This window comes from Kogia breviceps, chromosome 10, assembly GCF_026419965.1.
Source record: "Kogia breviceps isolate mKogBre1 chromosome 10, mKogBre1 haplotype 1, whole genome shotgun sequence".
In the NCBI taxonomy this organism is placed as follows: Eukaryota; Metazoa; Chordata; class Mammalia; order Artiodactyla; family Physeteridae; genus Kogia; species Kogia breviceps.
Window position 1 is genome coordinate 36,677,139 of NC_081319.1, and position 19,414 is coordinate 36,696,552.

Consider the following 19,414-nt stretch of genomic DNA (forward strand, 5'->3'; position numbering starts at 1 on the left):
AGGGCAGCGCGGGCGGCGCGCACCGGGCATGGCGGGTGTGGGGCTGCGGGCGGCCGCTCGGCGCTGCCTGCCGCGCCGAGACCACGGCGGGCCGCGAGCCGCCTCGTCCTCGCCCTCCTGCCCTGGTTGCGGCCCCCCGGGTCCCGGCGCCCACTGCCCCGGCGCCCCGCGCTCTGTGCCGTCTTCGGCACCCGCCGGCGGCGCCGAGCCCAGCGCACACCTGTGGGCTCGATACCAGGACATGCGGAGACTGGTGCACGGTAGGTGAGCCCGAGCGGGAGGAGCGCTGGGCGTGTAGCCCTCTCGGCGGCACACGCGAGCCTGGGCGACGGACCGACGGACCGAGTTCCAGGGCACCGCTCCCGAGTCGTCCCGGGCGCCGCTCCTCGGGGGGAGCGCCGTGGTGGGGCTCGCCAGGGCCCCAGAGCCGTAAGGCCGGGCAGCCCTTCGGGAGGGACTCCGGCGTAGGGTCCTGGGGGCTTCTGGGGACGCCCGGAGGCGGGCTGGTGCGCGGTTTGTTCCTCCGCTCAGTGTTCAGGAGCTCGGGGTTCCTGTAGCAGCCGCCGGAAGGCGGGCCCCGCCGTCTTTCCTCAGGGTCCCGCCTGTTGGGAGGCCGAAGCGGAAACGCCCCCAACCCCTTGTTCTCTTCGGGGCCCTTAGTTGGGGCGGGAGTACTGGGGACAAAGCCAGCCAGGCGGCGGCGCTGGCCAGAGCGGGCTCCTAGAGACTCCCGACTCAAAAGATGCCGACTAGACTCTTCGGACGCTTCTAGATTCCGCCCTGGAGTCTCGCGCTCTCAGCCCAGGAGGGGAAGGCGTTGTTTGGAGAAACGACACCAAGTCGCTCAAGTCCCCTGGAATCCAGAAGGGTTGCTGCTTCCTTGGCCAGGGCACTTACTCCTCTATCCTCTCTCCCTCTGCAAAACGGGCAGATGAGGCCCAGGGCACCCTGGTGAGGCCAGAGGGCTGGATATTTGTTCTGGTCTCTGGGGCCCTGCCTCTTTAGCAGACAGATGTGGTTGGGTCTTGGCTTTATCACTGACCAGCTGGGTGGCGCTCAGCAAGCCTCTTCCTCTCGGACCCTCAGTGTCTTACATCGGAAAACACAGTCCTGGGGCCTCTGTCACAGGGTTGTGGTGCTGACTCGGAAAGAGGCCAGGAAGGGACGGAGCAACTTCAGGAGGAGCCGCTCCGGGAGTGACATAGCTTTTGTCATCTCATAAGACAAAGTGGTCCTGTCTGGAAGATTCCAACTGCCTGAATGAGGGCTTGCACTCCAGCTGTGTAGAGACCTGGGAGTAGTGTGGGTGGACAGGACTCAACTTTTGAGGAGCTGAAGGCAGAATAAGCCCTGAGGAGTGAATGGTGGTTTTGAAGCCCTTGGGCCTCTATCAGGACAATCCCTGCTTCTTGCCACCACCCAGTGGACAGGGCATACATGGGGTGCTGTTTAAGGAGATGTCTTTGCTTTGGGCCTCAAGAAGACCCTCTGTAGAGCAGCCTGAGAAGCCTTCATTGTAGGTGTGAGGGAGAGAAATAGGGAAGTGTAGTGGGCTTTATCACTCAGGGCCCACTTGGATCTTCAGATCTTCACAGAGACACCCCCTCCCCGCCAAGCTCCTCTTGATGTGATAAGGGCAAGGTCATTTCCAAGATGCCATAGTGAGTGCTGGGATGGACCAGCCTAGCACCCCTGGGTCCTAACTATGCCCTTCTGGCTGGGTTTTCTTGGGGGAGATTCTGGACATTGAGACATGCTGATGCCTGTGGGCAAAACTTTGCCGGGGAGCCAGGCCCCAGGCCAGCCCTTCCCCTCGCAAGCCTCAGTGTGGTGACACTGGAAGGCTAGGCAGAGGGGCAAAGTGATTGAGGCAGGTAGGGTGACCTGAATTCAAATCTCAACTCCATGGCCTATTGCTAGATGGTTTGGAGCAAGTGACTTTACCTCTCTGCACTCCAGTTTCTTCCTCTGGATGATGGAGGAATAAGTGTGATCACCTCATGGGATTGGAGTGAGCTCTAAGGCACGAGCAGCAGCTGGGAGGATGGCCCCCACAAGTGAGTCTCATGGCTGCCATTGAGAGGAGTTGGCCTGGAAGGTGGGGGCTGGACAGTGAGACCAGTGAATTTGGGAGGCTGGTGCAGGTGGGGGGCATATCTCCTCACCTGGCCCCATGCACCAGCACAGCCCTATGGAAGAAACTGGGGCCTTCTGGTCCCCAGAGCTATGGTTTTCTCAGTCTAGAAGCTGGGTCAGGAGGCCAGGCCTGTGGGCTGCTTCCCCATCCTGCTTTGTTCCTGGGAGGGTTGTCCATCCCTGGGAGTATCCTCAAGGGCAGAGGCAAAAGCCTGGATTTGGCCAGAACTCAGTGCCAGGAAGGGGCTGCACAGCCAAGCAGACCCCTGCCCTCCTGGGGAACTATGGGCTTTGTGCTGAGAGTCACAGATGGCACCCAGGAACTCAGGACCGTGGGAAGGGACATCTCAGAAGCAGCTTCATAGAGAGCTGATGTCAGCTGTGTCTCATGTGCACCCAGGTGAAGAGTGTTCCATCTGCACCCACGAATCTGAAGCAGCTGCTCTTCCAGGCCTAAGGGCCACCAGAGGAACCAGCCACACCTGTTCCCCCACCCACACTCTGTACTTGTCTCCAAAGGAAAGGGGATGGGTATGGAGCCTTTGTTCCAAAGGGACCTCTGAGGCAAATGTCTGCTCCATGGCCAAGGGCTTCTGCTTCAAATTCACAACTTGTGTCTGAGACAAAAATTAATTCCCTGGAGGCTTGGGCTGTTTGGGCCTCAGCCACAGGCTAGAGGTCTCAGGAACGGGGCCACCTGGAGCCCGTGCAAGGCAGTGTGCTGTGTGTGCACCTAGTCCTGCCTGCTCTCCTCTGATTCCCTGCAACCCATTTTCCTTGAGGGAAACTGGGGACAGGGAAATGTGGGCTCCAGAGGTGTATTGCCCATTTAATCCTACATTTGCCACAGGTCCAGGTGGGAATGCTGCCCAGAGCATGTTCTGTATGACCCTCTTTTTAATTGTTAGGTTGGTACAGTTTTTATTCCCCCTTTAGAGACAAGGAAACTGAGACCCAAAAGGTAAGGTGTGGTAATTTTCCTGAGGTCACAGCCATTCAAGGGAGGGCTCGGTCTGCTCTCTCTGACCTCAGAGCCTGTGCCCTTTCCCCATCCACCTCCCACACTGCACAGATGGGGAAACCAAGGCAGATAAGCCTGTGAACCCTCAGTCCCTAGGGAGCAGCCAGGGGATTGGGGTGGCTATGACTGTATCCTCAGAGGAGAGCAGCCTGGGTAATGACCCAGAACCCACCACATGTCCCACCTGTCATAATTAGCAATGTTCCCTGCCTAGAGGTAGAGTGATGCTGAAAACTCGGCCCTTGTGCACCAGTGCTGAATCAAGTCTCGGAGACAGAGTTTTACGTGAAGTAGAAGAGAATAGCTTTACTGCTTTGCCAGGCAAAGGGGGACGCAGCAGGCTCCTGCCCCAAAACACTATCTCCCAACCCAGGAGGAGTTGGTAAGTTTTTCTAGCAATGGTTCAGGGGATGGGTTCCTGATAAGATTAGGGTGTGAGCAGGGTCTGCACTCCTTTAATCTCATCTCAGGTGGTCTCCTAATCTTGATGAGCTTTTCTGGTTCCTCAAATCTTGCCTCAGGTGGTTTCTTGGCTACTCCTCCCTTGTCTCTGCATCCTTTCCCTTCCCGACTAACAACTGTTCAAATCTGCCCTTTGGAACCCAGGGAAAGTCATGGAGGCTGGAGTCTGCTCCCTACAAACAAGAAATGAGGGACAGAAAGGCTTCTGTGCCGAGGACCCCCACGGGGTCCTGCTTGGTTTCACTCCCCCCTTTTCTTTGGTACTCCTTAGTCTTGAGGAGAACAGATGTTGGACGAGATAAGGAATAATCGTTTCAGATAGAAATGTTAATCATAAGCTTGGCAGAGGGACTCGGTTTTAATCCTCTGCTTCAATTTTATCTTTCGCCAAATCTTTCAGGGAACAGGGTGATGGCCACTCAGGCTACTTCCTGCTAAAACGGGGCATAGATACCGAATTAGAAATATTAGAGGGCTTCCCTGGTGGTGCAGTGGTTAAGAATCCGCCTGCCAATGCAGGGGACACAGGTTCAAGCCCTGGCCCAGGAAGATCCCACATACCACGGAGCAACTAAGCCCATGCACCACAACTACTGAGCCTGAGCTCTAGAGCCTACAAGCCACAACTACTGAGCCTGCATGCCACTACTGAAGCCCATACGCCTAGAGCCCGTGCTCCACAGCAAGAGAAGCCACCACAATGAGAAGCCTGTGCATTGCAATGAAGACTAGCCCCCGCTCGCTGCAAGGAGAGAACACCCGCACACAGCAACAAAGACCCAACACAGCCAAAAATAAATAAATAAATTTATTAAAGAAAAAGAAAGAAGGAAGTATTGGAAATACTTGAATTCCTAGTCCTGGATCCGAGGAGTCCTGTATGATTAAGATCTCAATCCCTTAGTCTGCCATTTTGGTGCAACAGACCCAAGTTAAAGGTAAAACGAGTGACAACTGGAACTTTAGTAGACGATGTAGATCTCACTTCCTTAGAAATTCATGAGAATAAATCGGAAACAGTCTGGAACTGGGCTGTTGTAGCCAGTTGTTTCCAAACAATTCCCTGTAAGGGGGGAAAACTCACCAAATCAATCCTGAAGACCCGGAAATCGGAAGCTCACCACATATCCAGAAGTTAAGAATTATCAAGAGAATCAGCATATGAATCTATAGTTTGGGGAAAAGTAAAAGGTATGAGAAAGAATAAGAAAACAAAACTTCATTCTACTTGTCGGAACAAATACTTAAGGTTTCCCAAAGGGTGAGATGTCCACTTCTTAGGTCTTGTTCACTGGCTGTAGGCAGGTGTGGCTGGTCAGTCTCTGGTGATCATATTACTCTAGTATGATGTACCACGGTTTTACTCCATCCAATTTTAGAGAGGTATGAGTGGTAAGAACATCATAGGCTCCCTTCCATTTCTCTTCAAGCTGCTGCTCAGGTTCTTGTTCTTTCCACACTTTCAGCAGAACCCTGTCTCCTCCTTTGAAGGGATGAAAGGGAGCTTCCAGGAGAGGGGGAGACCTGTGAGACACAAACTCAGGCACAGCGGTTAACAATTGACCAGTCTGTTGTACATACTGCTTAATTTATTTATTTGAAGTATAGTTGATTTACAATGTGCTAATTTCTGTTATACAGCAAAGTGACTCAGTTATACACATATATACTTTTTTTTTTTTTAAGCTGCATTTGGTCTTCGCTGCTGTGCACCGTCTTTTCTCTAGTTGCAGCGAGTGGGGGCTATTCTTTGTTGTGGCATGCAGGCTTCTCATTGTGGTGGCTTCTCTTGTTGCAGAACATGGGCTCTAGGCATGTGGGCTTCAGTAGTTGTGGCATGCAGACTCAGTAGTTGTGGCTCATGGGCTCTAGAGCGCAGGCTCAGTAGTTGTGGCGCACGGGCTTAGTTGCTCCATGGCATGTGGGATCTTTCTGAACCAGGGCTCGAACCCGTGTCTTCTGCATTGGCAGGCAGATTCTTAACCACGGTGCCACCAGGGAAGCCCTACATTATTTTTTTATAGTCTTTTCCATTATGGTTTATCCCAGGAGATGGGATATACTTCCTTGTGCTATGCAGTAGGACCTTGTTGTTTATCCATTCTTTTTTTTTTTTTTTTGGATGTGGACTATTTCTTTTTTTAAGTCTTTACTGAATCTGTTACAGTATTGCTTCTGTTTTATGTTTTGGTTTTTGGCCAGGAGGCATGTGGGATCTTAGCTTCCTGACCAGGGATCAAACCCACACCCTCTGCATTTAAAGGCAAAGTCTTAACCACTGGACTGCCAGGGAAGTCCCTGTTTATCCATTCTAAATGTAACAGTTGCATCCAGTAACCCCAAACTCCTAGTCCATCCCTCTGCCTCCCCACCTCCCCCCTGGCAACCAAAAGTCTGTTCTCTGTGTCTGTGAATGTTTCTGTTTTGTAGATAGGTTCATTTGTGCCCTATTTTAGATTCCACATATAAGTGATATATATGGTATTTGTCTTTCTGACTTAGTTCACTTAGTATGATAATCTCTAGTTGCATCCATGTTTGCTGCAGATGGCATTATTTCATTCTTTTTTATGGCTGAGTAGTATTCCATTGTATATGTGTATCACATCTTCTTTATCCATTCATCTGTTGAACATTTAGGTTTCCATGTCTTGGCTATTGTGAATAGTCCTGCTGTGAACATAGGGGTGCATGTATCTTTTTGAGTTATAGTTTTGTCTGGGTATATGCCCAGGATCTGGATCCCTGGATCATATGGTAGTTCTATTTTTAGTTTTCTGAGGCACCTCCACACTGTTTTCCATGGTGGCTGCACCAACTTGCATTCCCACCAAGAGTGGAATTCCCTTTTCTACACCATCTCCAGCATTTGTTATTTGTAGACTTTTTAATGATGGGGATTCTGACCTGTGTGAAGTGGTACCTCATTGTAGTTTTGATTTGCATTTCTCTGATAATTAGTGATGTTGAGCATCTTTTCATGTGCCTACTGGCCATCTAAATGTTTTCTTTGGAGAAATGTCTATTATGGTCTTCTGCCTGTTTTTTTTTTTTTTTTTTTTTTTGCGGTATGCGGGCCTCTCACTGTTGTGGCCTCTCCCGTTGCGGAGCACAGGCTCCGGACGCGCAGGCCTAGCGGCCATGGCTCACGGGCTTAGTTGCTCCGCGGCATGTGGGATCTTCCCGGACCGGGGCACGAACCCGTGTCTCCTGCATCGGCAGGCGGACTCTCAACCACTGCGCCACCAGGGAAGCCCCTGCCTGTTTTTTAATTGGTGTTTTTCTTTTTTTGTTGTTTTTGTTGTTTGATTTTTGGCCGCACTGTGCAGCTTGCAGGATCTTAGTTCCTCAACCAGGGATGAAACCTGCACCCTCAGCAGTGACAGTGCAGAGTCCTAATCACTGGACCTCTAGGGAATTCCCTGGGTTGTTTGGTTTTTTGTTGTTGAGTTGTATGAGCTGTTTGTATATTTTGGAGATTAACTCTTGTCTGTCGCATCAATTTTCTCCCATTCCGTAGGTTGTCTTTTCATTTTTTGAGTGGTTTCCTTTGCTGTGCAAAAGCTTGTAAGTTTCATTAGGTCCCATTTGTTTATTTTTGTTTTGAGAGACTGACCTAAAAAACATTGGTATGATTTATGTCAGAGAAAGTTTTGCCTGTGCTCTCTTCTAGGAGTTTTATGGTGTCATGTCTTACATTTCAGTCTTTAAGCCATTTTTATTTTATTTTTGTGCATGGTATGAGGGTGTGTTCTAACTTCATTGATTTACATGCAGCTGTCCAACTTTCCCAGCGCCATGAACTGGTTTTCTTTCTTTACTCTTAAGAGCCAAGAATGGTCTCCTGTATATAATTTGGTAAGGGCTCAATCCTCGCCTGCTTCTAGGGGCCACCCACATATGGAGGAGAGCAATTGGCAAGCCCTTGTTCTATTTTAGATGAGTTTCCTGGCATAGCTTAGCAAAAGTTCTTCAGGGTGTGATTCATCTTCTTAGCCTTTCTCATAGATTGGCGTCTCCATGCTGAGTGAAGTTTTCATTTTATACCTAAAGCTTTATTTACTGTGTTATTTCTGCTATGAAAGCAGATCCATGGTCACTCTGAATAGTAGAGGGAAGGCCGTACCTAGGAATAATGTCCTTAAGAAGAGCTTTTGTTATTTCTGATACTTTTTCTGTTCTGGCTGGGAAGACCTCTACTCAGCCTTGATCCACGTGCAATCCTTGTAAATCTTTAGCCAAAATCTCCTTGAAGAGGGTGGGGGAATTTTTAAATCCTTGTGGCATCCCAAGTCTGATGTAGCTCAGAAAATTCAAGTTCACAACAATACAGGAATATGTCCGAAATCACATACACAGTGGTCAACTAGTTTTACCATAGTTACTCCATTTTGACTTTCAAATGCACTCCCCTCCTCAGTGTCAAAGCAGATGTACAATGCATGTCTGAAAGGTCACAAAACAGGCCTTTTTTAAAAGTTAAATCATGTATAAGCTAGTGACTTCCCCACACCTCAATACATGCAGATTTTTTTCATCATTTTCCCTCTGATTGCAAATCTTTCAAAGGAAAGTATTGATAATCAAAATAGCTGTCCCTCAATGCCGGGGTGATACAGCTGTTTGACCGGGTTGTAGATCATGTCCCTCCATGCTAGACCTCCTTTATATTTGCCTAGTTAATCCACACTGGGGGAAAACTGATCAGGTATCGTGAACAAGCTCAGAGGTATGTTACTGAGGAAACATTTTATAGGACATACATTTTATCATTTATACCCAATTGTCACACAAGCATTGTACGTGTGCCTTAAGCAGTAGACCCAGCTCAGTGGTATGATGTGAAATTTATGAGAGACCTGTATTTGTCAAAAGGTCCTTCGCATAAATCTTGAAGCTGAAGCACTTCTGCAAGAGCATCAGAGTACAATAACTGTCTATAAATGACAGAAGGACTTAAAGGATGCAGTTAAACATCTGATTACAATGTAATTGATAAAGAAACTTGGTTACAATAACCAGAATTACAACTGATTACATTTGATTTAACATACCAAATCTTAATTAAATGTTTCTCTCTGAGATGCCTCAGGGGCCCTCTGAAGCATCTCAAAGTTAGCTGGAGGTCAAAGGAACTTTTAGAAACTGCCAAACAATGCTATTTACTTAACCAAAGTGAAAAGATTTTAAAGGTGTATACAGATCACTTAAAGGCAAAGGAACTCAAGCTGTTATGAAAAGCAGTATTTCAAGAAAACTTTAGAGGAAGAAACCAAATCCAGTCTTGTCCCAGCCCACTCCCAACAAAATTCATTTACCCAACTAAATTTCCTTTTCCTTTTCCGCAGACCTTCTACAACTTTCTGTAAACATTTTGCTCCTTTCCTTTCCATTCAAAATCAACCAGCTCTAGGGCAAAAATCACTTTTTTTTTTTTCCTTAGGAAAATGCAGTGCCATTCCTCATACCATCTTTTGTTCAAAACACACAACCTACTTTCCTTGAGCAACCGTGAGTTGTCTTCAGCACTCTGTAGATTTATAAACATAAATACCAATAATTTCTAAAGATGTGCTTTCTTTTTAAAAAATATGTATGTATGTACGTATGTATGGCTGTGTCGGGTCTTAGTTGTGGCATGCGTGCTCTTCATTGCGGCATGAGGGGCTTCTCTCTAGTTGTGGCACGCAGGCTCCAGAGCATGCGGGCTTAGTTGGTTACCCCACAGCATGTGGGATCTTAGTTCCCTGACCTGGGATCAAACCTGCATCTCCTGCATTGGAAGGTAGACTCTTAACCACTGGACCACCAGGGAAGTCCCAGACATGTGCTTTCTTATACAGAATCACAGGGTGGCACCAAATACCTTTAGTTCCTAAATACCTTTAGTCTCTCTGCAAAGAGAAGCCAGTATTCAGTAATTAATGTTTCAGTATCTTATTTTACTTGGAAATGGCCTACCTTTTCAATAAACTTCCCATCATTCAACTTAATTTAGCACAACTCTACAATTTTAAGTTACCAAGCATCTGGAGAGATTATTCTTTTTTTTTTCTTTTTTTTTTTTCCCCCCCGGTACGTGGGCCTCTCCTCTCACCCCTGTGGCCTCTCCCATTGAGGAGCACAGGCTCCAGACATGCAGGCTCAGCGGCCATGGCTCACAGGCCCAGCTGCTCCGCAGCATGTGGGATCTTCCCGGACCAGGGCACCAACCCGTGTCCCCTGCATCGGCAGGCGGACTCTCAACCACTGCACCACCAGGGAAGCCCTGGAGAGATTATTCTTAAGTAGACATTCCTAAAATATTTATTCGTAAAGAGTTCACCCAAAAACTCTTAACCTCATTTGCTTTACTTAACACCAGTGATTCTAAAGACATGTCTATATTAATTAAACCAACAAGCTTAAGCTACCTTCAGTAACAAATATCAATTCAGTACTGAATATTTCCCAGATCGTGTAGTCCAAATTTATATTGGCCAATTTTTTAGACATTTTGATTTAACTTGTAAGCTCTTACTTTTAAGTCAATTAAACAGAGCTCATTTACAAGTTAACTTCCACATAAAGACAACCAGAGATCTCACAGTTTTTCCACTTGAGTTTAATAAGGCCTTCTTTCCCCTGCTCTTTTTCTTCAGTCTCAGGAACTAGAGATGGTCTAGATAACATGTGTTCCTGAGGACCTAGGCACAGGAGGAAAGAAATACCAATTCCTTTTCATGGGAGCATAGCTGAAGAGTTCCCAGTTTTGTAAAAATACCCTAAGGGGTGTACAGAGATTGAACAGAGCTCTGGTCATCTATAACAAGGCTAGTCCAAAAGGGAAAATCCCAACCAACATTCTTCCACAGGCAAAGCCCCACACAATAGGGAAGGATATACTGATGTTGTCACACATGAGCTCTGTTATTCATGAAAGATGTCTCAACCAGTCAGTGCAAGTATTGACACACACACGTATAAACAACAAACATGGTCCCACAAACAAAAGATCAGACAAGGTGTAGCCCAAAGATTCCATTTCCACTCCCAGACAGAGAATTCAAAGTGGCTCGCAATGAGCAGGTAGAATTTTCCCAAGCCAGAGTGGCTCTCACCCCAAAACAATACACACAAAAGCACAAATGACAGATAACCTATGGCCACACAGAAAATCAGAGGAGGTGTAGTTTAAAAATTCCACTTCCACTCCCGGACAAAGGTTTCCAAACAGATTGGCTTAGTTCTTGAAAAAGAACAAACCCAGAGTTGGCTCTTGGAGAGCCCGGAGTGGCTACGGAGTGGAGAGAATTCCCAGCCTTTCCATTCCTGTGACAAAACGATTCTAGCTGAAGGATAGAATAATAATTTAGGCTGCCACACACAGGCTACCTCTCCTTACTTTTAAGAATGTACATTGACCAAACAGAATTACAATAGAATCTCATTCTTTTTAGTCATAAGTTGATAGCTATAGGTTGACCAGTCTGCCAGAATTTTCCCCAGGGGACTATCAGATGGAATTGAAGAAGCAGCACTTCCCACGTTTGATTGAAAGAACACCCGTGCTCAGACCAAGAACAAACCAAAATCCTAGCCAGCAACAGAAGCCTCAAACCAAAGAAACCAAAAACCCAAACAGAAACCAAAACCAAATGGGTTTCCAAGTCCCACTTAGGCCACGACCTCTGCCCAAGCGGCACACCTCTCAAATGGGATTTCCTGGAATGGAGAATCTCCCAAATGGGAACCAAGGTTTCCCCAAATGGACAGGGTCAAAGTGGCCTGGGAGTACACGCTAGGGGACTTCCCCAAACGCTAACCAAGGTGTCATGACATCCCAAATGCTACATTTCTGCTTCCCCAAAATAATTCCTTGGAGTAGGAAGTCCAGGGTGGTCCAGGAAGGAGGAAGAGAGGAACGTCCTCAAGACAAAGATGGCCTTCCTCTGTCTGGTCCCGCCTCAGAATTCCAGCTGCCAGGATGGCCGATGGGGTATGACTGGGGCTCGGCCTTCCCAGGTAAGGGTCCCAGGTGATATGGCCTCTAAAGGAATTCTTCAGCCCTCCACTCTTGAATGAGGCTGGCATGGAGAAAATTGTGGAGCATCCAATCAAGCCGGGGAACCCACCCCCTCCAACAGGACTGTCCGCGAGTCAGCCCCATGTTGGGTGCCAAATTTGATGCCAAAAACTCAGCCTCCCTGCACCAGTGCCGAATCAAATCTCAGAGACAGAGTTTTGGACGAAATAGAAGAGAATGGCTTTATTGCTTTGGCAGGCAACCTGGGGACACAGCAGGCTCCTGTGCCAAAAAAACTATCTCCTAACCGGGGAGGAATTGGTGAGGAGTTTTTATAGCAATCGTTCAAGGGTGGGGTTGCTGATAAGATTAGGGTGTGTGCAGGGTCTGCACTCCTTTAATTTTGTCTCAGGTGGTCTCCTAATTTTTTTTTTCTTTTTAAAATTTATTTTTGGCTGCACTGGGTCTTCACTGCTGCTTGGGCTTTCTTTAGTTGCAGCGAGCAGGGGCTACTCTTCGCTGTGGTGCGCAGGCTTCTAATTGCAGTGGCTTGTCTTGTGGAGCACAGGCTCTAGGCACGTGGGCTTCAGTAGTTACAGCAGGCAGGCTCAGTAGTTGTGGCGCACAGGCTTAGTTGCTCCGTGGCATGTGGGATCTTCCCAGACCAGGGCTCAAACCCGTGTCCCCTGCATTGGCAGGTGGGTTCTTAACCACTGTGCCACCAGGGAAGCCCTGGTCTCCTCATCTTGATGAGCTTCTCTGGTTCCTCAAACCTTGCCTCAGGTTGTTTCTTGGCTGCTCCTCCCTTGTTCTCCCCATCCTTTCCCTTCCCTACTAGCAGCTATTCAATTCTGACCTTTGGAACCCAGGGAAGGTCATGGAGGCTGGAGGTTGTTCCCTATAAACGAGAAACGGGGAACAGAAAGGCTTCTGTACCCAGGAGCCCTACAGGGTCCTGCTTGGTTCCAGGGGCAGTGAATGTCATTATGTGGACCAGTGGGCAGCTGAAATCCGATTAGAGGGCCCTCACTGTGAGACCTGTGGCAGGTGCACAGAGCTGGGGCCCTGGGCAGCAGCGGAGCTACCCAGTACCCCTCACCTTGATAATGTTCCTAAGTCCCAACCCCAGCTTCAGGCAAGGTGGAAAATGTCAGAGCATAGCCAAGTGTCCCATGGGGCTTATGAGAGTCTGGAGGAGGCATGGCTCGGAGCAACTGGTAGGCTGCAGGCGGTGGTATAATCCTGGACCCATAGAGTCTTTACCCCACCCATGTGACCCTGGGCGAGTGACTTTTCTCTGAGCCTCAGTTTGACCTTCTGCTGCATTGAGCGAAGAGTACCATTTTAGGGTGTTTCCTGATCATCCTCATTATACTTACACCTCCTTCCTCTAGACCTCCTGCCTCCTGAGGTCTGTAGTCTCCTGAACCCAGCGGCCATCTATGCCAACAACGAGATCAGCCTGCGCGATGTCGAGGTCTACGGCTTTGACTATGACTACACCCTGGCCCAGTATGCGGACACACTGCACCCAGAGATCTTCAGTGCCGCCCGTGACATCCTGATCGAGCACTACAAGGTGAGACCGGACAGGTGGGGGTCCCAGGCCCTGGAGGCCAGTGGGGCCCAGCTTGGCCTAGCCCCAGGCTGGATCATGGGGCGCTCCTGGATGGGTGGCTGAATTGATCCCCTGAGGCAGCTGCCCAGCCAGCAGGTCTGTCAGTACCGCTGGCTCAAGCCTGACCTGATTTCCCCTGACAGTACCCGGAGGGGATTCGAAAGTATGACTACAACCCCAGCTTTGCCATCCGTGGCCTCCACTATGATATTCAGAAGGTGAGTGGCTAGACCATTGACTCCCTGGCCCCTCCTGACTGGATATATATCAGAACTACTTCCTTAGCCGCCCATCTCCTATGCGGGCGGGGGTGGTGCTCATCTTTCTACTCCCTTGGCCTCAAAGCTATAGCTTCCCCTTGGTGTGCACATGATAGATACCCTTGGTACCATCCAACTGGGGCTTCAGCATGGGGGCTAGCAAAGGCTGGCTCAGAGCTAATGGCAAACAAACTCCTTCATTGCCCATCTTACTCCCTTGGTGCCCTCAGAGTCTTCTGATGAAGATTGACGCCTTCCATTATGTGCAACTGGGGACAGCCTACAGGCAAGTGCTGACCTTGCCCTGACCCCACCCCAGCCTGCTGTTCCAGGTCCACACTGTCCTGCGTCACCCCACTGTCCCCCACCCTACACCGTGGCCTAGGCTCGGGACCACTTCGGACTGGTGATCTCTGCATCCACCCAGGGGCCTTCAGCCTGTGCCAGACGAAGAGGTGATCGACCTGTATGGGGGCACCCAGCACATCCCACTGTACCAGATGAGTGGCTTCTATGGCAAGGTACTCGCTCCATCTGCCACTGCCCAGGGCAGCCAGCTCCATGACCTCACGGTGGGTGCTGGCTCCCTGGGGGGCAGTGCCTACAGCCTGGTCGGCCAGCCCTGACCCACAGGCTGTGCCCCTCCACCAGTGTCTCAAGACAGATTTGGAGCTCTTGGGTCTCCAGAGCTGGGGGTTGCTGAGTCAGTGGTCCTTCCTCAGGGTCCTTCCATCAAGCAGTTCATGGACATCTTCTCGCTGCCAGAGATGGCACTGCTCTCCTGCGTGGTGGACCACTTCCTGGGCCATGGCCTGGAGTTTGACCAAGCACACCTCTATAAGGATGTGACGGTGAGGGCGCTAGGCCTGCCTCCCAGTGTGGCAAGGAAGGTGAAGTCCAGCCACAGCAGGGCAGGTCCTCCTGGGCTCCACTGTGGCCTCACTGTCCCTTCACTGCCCCCAGGACGCCATTCGAGATGTGCACGTGAAGGGCCTTATGTACCAGTGGATCGAGCGAGACATGGGTAAGGGGGGATGGTTGCCCTGCTGTGGCCTACCTGGGCAGGGTGCAGGGCTGGCCCTCACCAGCTCCCATCTCCCCCCATTAGAGAAGTACATCCTGCGAGGGGATGAGACATTCGCTGTCCTGAGCCGCCTGGTGGCACACGGGAAACAGCTGTTCCTCATCACCAACAGTCCTTTCAGCTTCGTGTGAGCACCCCTGTGCCCCCCAGCCCGTGGGAGAAGGGAGCAGGGCAGGGGCCCGAGTTGGGGTGGGCAGGCCTGGAGCCTCCCTCAGACACCTGCCACCTGTCCCACCCTTGCCCAGGGACAAGGGGATGCGGCATATGGTGGGTGCCGACTGGCGCCAACTCTTCGACGTGGTCATCGTCCAGGCAGACAAGCCCAGCTTCTTCACCGACCGGCGCAAGTATGGGCCTGGCAGGGGCGATGGGCCCAGGGAACGGGGACTGGCCTCTGCTTGCCACCCTGTGTGCCTGGGGTGGGGGCACCCCCTTGCTGATGGGCAGGTGAGCAGGTGGGCCTTTGCAGAGTGGGAGGTGTCCAGCCTGTGGTCCTGCCACAGACTGGAAATCAGGCTCTTTAACCCCACCCTAGGCCTTTCAACCCACCCTAGGCCTTTCAGAAAACTTGATGAGAAGGGCTCACTGCATTGGGACCGTATCACCCGCCTGGAAAAGGGCAAGATCTATCGGCAGGTGAGAGCCATCTAGGTGGGAGTTGCACCTGGTAGGGACCCCAGGGCCCAGCCACGGCCCCAGGCTGTGGCGGGGCTGCCGCATGGCCTCTTGGGCCCTGACCAGCCACCACATCTCTGTTGTGGCTCTGTCCCTTCACAGGAAGTGGCTCCCAGGGCCTGGCCCAATTGCTTGGCCTCTCTGTGCTGTGCTTTCCTCATCTGTAAAAGAGGTATAATACTCTACTTGAGTGGTGATGTAAAGTTCTTAGATTGTTCGGGCATTCGCCGAGTGCCCAATAAATGGCCCTGGTTTTGCTTGCGGCTGAGCGCTCTGCTGCAGCCAGATGAGCCTAGTTGGGGGCCCTGAGCTGGGCTGGTGGGGGCAGCGCACAGGCCTCTGAGGAGACCCCTTTCCTGGCTAGCTAGGAAGATGAGAAGGGGCCTTGTGCTTGGTGGGGAAGTGTCAGGTGGCTGTGAGCAGGAGGTGACTAAGGCATTTGGCTCTGGATGGAATGCGGAAATCCTGGCTGAGCTGGGCTTCTTGGAGATGGAGGTTTCAGAAGCTGGGGGCAGGGAGGAAGCCAGCAGTCTGGCCAGTGACAGCCACAGGGAGCAGCCCCGGGCCGCCCGGTGCCGAGGTCCCAGCCCTTCACCCCTGCCAACTGCTCAGCCTTCCACCCTGCTGGCCCCCAACTGTCGGTGGCCCCCTTGGGCACCAGCTTTACCCCTCGGCTCTGAGGCTGACGCTCCCTGTTGTCTTGGCATCCTGGCTGAGCCTGAGGAGGGTCACGCATCTTTGTGGGGAACCCTGATTTTTCTTCTCTGGCAGGTTTTAGATTTCTGTATGCCTGATGTTCTGAAGTTTCATTGCCTGTGCGTGGTCCTTGTCTTTGCTCCCCCCTGCCCGTCTCCTGTTGCTGCAACCTCAGGCTTCCTCCTGCCTGGCTTGGCACGTCCTCAACACCACCACCCCCCTCATACTTCCCTCTTGCTCTGGGTCCCCTGCTCCTCATCCTCTCTGCTCGAGCTTATTTCAACCATTAAGTCCTTCACAGCTACCTGTTTCCCCCATGGCTGTCACCTCCCCAGGCCTCTCACACCCGCAGACTGCTTCTAGTAGCTCCTTTTTGCTGGAGGTATATTCTTCTCACTTCTGGGCTGTGGGCGCCTGCCCTGCGGAGGCTGCTGTACTTCCTGCTGTGTCCCCCCCACCCCACCCCACCCCCTGCCCCACTTTCTGCTCCCCTGCTGTGCTTGAGCCTGGCTGTTTTCATCTTCTCTCCAGCTTTGGCGCAGGAGGGGCAGGCGGCCTCACAGTGAGGACTGCCATTGGCCTGCTGGGTCCCTCTGGGCTCAGGCTGAGGTGGCCTGCTTGCTTCAGGGCCATGGGGTCACTGCTGCAGTTTGTTTCCCACAAAGAGTGGACTCAATCCCTAGCTTGGGTGAGGGCATGGGGAGGGGAGGCCCAGGGCACCAGGCCAGGCCTATAGGAGACCTTCCTGCCCCAGGCAGACCCCCTTCCGGAGCGTGGAGTGTCGGGACAGCGAGGCCACGGGAAAGGGCAGCATCCGGCTAGAGGGGCCTTGCTGCCTCTGGGGATTAGGGATTTGGGAAGACTGGTGGAGAATAGCCCTGGGGGCACTGTGCCCCTCAGCACAGTAGGCTTAGCCGGGTCCCCCCACCCCCACCCCCAATCTCTTCCCAGGGAAACCTGTTTGACTTCCTGCGTCTGACGGAATGGCGAGGCCCCCGTGTGCTCTACTTCGGAGACCACCTCTACAGTGACCTGGCGGTGAGGGCGGGAGGCGGGGATGGGTCGCAGTGGGGAGGGGAGGGGCACCTCCTGGCCAGCACTGAGCCCTGCCTGCCCTGCACCCTGCCCTCCAGGATCTCATGCTGCGTCACGGCTGGCGCACAGGTGCCATTATCCCCGAGCTGGAGCGAGAGATCCGCATCATCAACACGGAGCAGTATATGCACTCGCTGACGTGGCAGCAGGCGCTCACGGGGCTGCTGGAGCGTATGCAGGTGCGGGGGCAGCTGGACGTCTCGGGGGAGGTGGGGGACCGCTGCCTGGCCACACACACCCAGAGCACCCCCTTGTCTCCCCCAGACCTACCAGGATGCCGAGTCTCGGCAGGTGCTGGCCGCCTGGATGAAGGAGAGGCAGGAGCTGAGGTGAGTGGCGGGGCCTGGGCAGGAGCCCCAGCCCAGCCCCCTCAGGAGCCCCCCGTGAGTGCCCACATCTCCCTCCCCAGGTGCATCACCAAGGCCCTGTTCAACGCGCAGTTCGGGAGCATCTTTCGCACCTTCCACAACCCCACCTACTTCTCGCGGCGCCTGGTGCGCTTCTCCGACCTCTACATGGCCTCCCTCAGCTGTCTGCTCAACTACCGCGTGGACTTCACCTTCTACCCCCGGCGCACGCCCCTCCAGCACGAAGCACCACTCTGGATGGATCAGCTCTGCACCGGATGCATGAAGACACCCTTCCTTGGAGATATGGCCCACATCCGCTGAGGGTACCTTTATTGTCTGGACCAGGCCCAGCCCCTGCTGTCCCACCCACTGTGGGCAATAAAAGCCACCTCCCTCCTGCTCATGCCTCTGCTTCAGCACCGGCTGCGTCACTTGACCTCGAGGATCCTCTGGGTGTCAGGGAAGTCGTCCTCCAGGAGCGAGTCCTGAGGGGAAGACTGTTTGTTTGTTAGTGGCTGGGCTGAGACCAGGCCCTGGATCCCCTTTCCCAAGCCCCCAGCCCCCGCACTCACGTCAAAGGGCTCACAAAAGGCATCATGGCTACCAAAGACCGGGTTGGGGACAGAGACCAGGGTTGGGCTCGTCCCTTCCTGCCATGGGGAGAAGTCATCAGCAGCATCATCTTCCGCCTGGGAAGGGAGGTGAGTAGTGAGAGGCCTCAAGCAAGCTCCATGGGCCCAGACCCCACCAACCCCATCAGCCTCCAGCCCAGCCTACCTGGAAGGCAGAGAAGCCAAAGCCTGCAGACCTGCTTCGGGCACGAAGGTAGAGGGCTCCAGCCACGAGGCCAAGGAGCACTCCAGCAGCTACCACAACCCCCGCGCCTGCTGCCACAGGTGGGGCCTCCGGGGCCACCACTGCCCGCTGCCAACGAGGAGAGCATCAGGGGGCTGGCCAGAGCAGTCCCCTCACCCCTTGCCACTCTGCCCGCCCCTGGCCAACTCACGGGCTGTGGGGGTGCCAGGAGGGGGCTGGCCAGAGTGTGGATGATGCCGTTGAAGGCCACGATGTCCCACACGATGACGTGGCCAACCACAACTGCCCCTGGGACCTGCAGGGAGACCAGGGTCAGGCCCGGTGGGGGAGTGAGGGCTGGGGTCAGCAGGGGAGGGGCAGACTCACCACAGGGGCCCGAGAACTGTTATCAGGGCCCATGTCACTGATGATGAGGCTGAGGCCCGAGTGGGCAGGAAGCAAGGTACCCTGGCTGGCGTTGGTGCTCAGGAAGGTGGTATTGCAGGCATGTAGCTCCAGGTCTGGGCCGCTCAGTGTCTGTGGGCAAAGCAGGGCCTGTTGGCCTGGGCCAGCTAGAAGGAGCAGAGTTGGGCCCTGCTCTCCCCACATCCCCTGCTACTTACCAGGTTGTCCATAAAGCCTTCGTTGACAGGGACAAAGAGTGTCTTGTAGGTGAGCTCATCGTCCAGGAAGTCCAGGAAGTCCAGACCCCTCGGGGTGGCATTGGCATAGCCCAGTAGCATCTGGGATGGTGGGGACAGGGTTGTGGGTAGGCTCTCTCCACAGGGATCTCAGCTATACCACCCCCCGGTTCTGAGCCTGGGCCCCTGCACACCCCGTAGAAGGTGGAGAAGTTGGCAGTGGTGGCCAGTACGTCAAGAAGCTTCCCATTGCACACGCTGGCCCCATCACCCACGAAGCCATCGCGGCATCGGCAGGCCACATCTGCAAGAAAGACAGTGAGTTAGTGGGTCAGTGGGAAAACGCAGGGCAGAGGATGGGGTGTGGTGGGCGGCTGTACCTTGCATGCGGTAGCAGTAGGCATCCCAGCGCTCCGACAGGTTCTCTCGGGCACCCAGACTGACCACGCCCACCTGACCATCGCCACAGTCTGCTGCTGGGAAAACGACGGGATGGGCAGCCGAGCCATTGGCCAGCCAGCCCACAAGGCAGAGGTGGAGGCCCAGCTGTAGGGGAACAAACAGATGCTGAGACCC

General features: G+C 52.7%; 2 protein-coding genes across 9 annotated transcripts in view; one reads left to right on the forward strand and one right to left on the reverse strand.

Annotated features, from left to right (window-relative positions):
• On the forward strand, positions 1-17,801 carry NT5DC2 (5'-nucleotidase domain containing 2). The gene is made up of 14 exons (XM_059076010.2): positions 1-260; positions 13,019-13,203; positions 13,386-13,460; positions 13,733-13,788; positions 13,930-14,023; positions 14,225-14,353; positions 14,466-14,526; positions 14,611-14,713; positions 14,832-14,933; positions 15,141-15,222; positions 16,909-16,995; positions 17,091-17,231; positions 17,317-17,381; positions 17,462-17,801. The coding sequence occupies exons 1-14, from the start codon at positions 29-31 to the stop codon at positions 17,721-17,723; spliced, it is 1,674 nt and encodes a 557-aa protein (XP_058931993.1). The 5' UTR covers positions 1-28; the 3' UTR covers positions 17,724-17,801.
• The window catches only part of STAB1 (stabilin 1), a 26,939-nt gene continuing 25,222 nt past the window's right edge, over positions 17,698-19,414 (reverse strand). For 4 of the 8 annotated variants that reach the window (XR_010842535.1, XM_067043998.1, XM_067044000.1 and 1 more), the window contains exons 62-69: positions 19,219-19,384; positions 19,033-19,142; positions 18,821-18,940; positions 18,585-18,734; positions 18,409-18,513; positions 18,180-18,326; positions 17,975-18,091; positions 17,698-17,887 (exon numbers count right to left, since the gene is read on the reverse strand). Coding sequence is in view for 6 of the 8 variants with exons in the window: in XM_067043998.1 (XP_066900099.1) it covers positions 17,831-17,887; positions 17,975-18,091; positions 18,180-18,326; positions 18,409-18,513; positions 18,585-18,734; positions 18,821-18,940; positions 19,033-19,142; positions 19,219-19,384 (972 nt within the window). In the remaining 2 variants the exon portion in view is untranslated. Of the gene's footprint in view, positions 17,900-17,974; positions 18,092-18,179; positions 18,327-18,408; positions 18,514-18,584; positions 18,735-18,820; positions 18,941-19,032; positions 19,143-19,218; positions 19,385-19,414 lie in introns of all 8 variants that reach the window. The other 4 variants (XR_010842534.1, XM_059075958.2, XM_067043999.1 and 1 more) reach the window with 1 other exon arrangement.

What these genes read in the sequence shown, in the direction of transcription:
- NT5DC2 (XM_059076010.2), top strand. Translation starts at nt 29, where the DNA reads ATGGCGGGTGTGGGGCTGCGGGCGGCCGCTCGGCGCTGCCTGCCGCGC. An exon ending in TCCTGATCGAGCACTACAAG is followed by an intron (nt 13,204 to 13,385) that starts GTGAGACCGGAC and finishes TTCCCCTGACAG; the next exon opens with TACCCGGAGGGGATTCGAAA. An exon ending in TGAGTGGCTTCTATGGCAAG is followed by an intron (nt 14,024 to 14,224) that starts GTACTCGCTCCA and finishes GTCCTTCCTCAG; the next exon opens with GGTCCTTCCATCAAGCAGTT.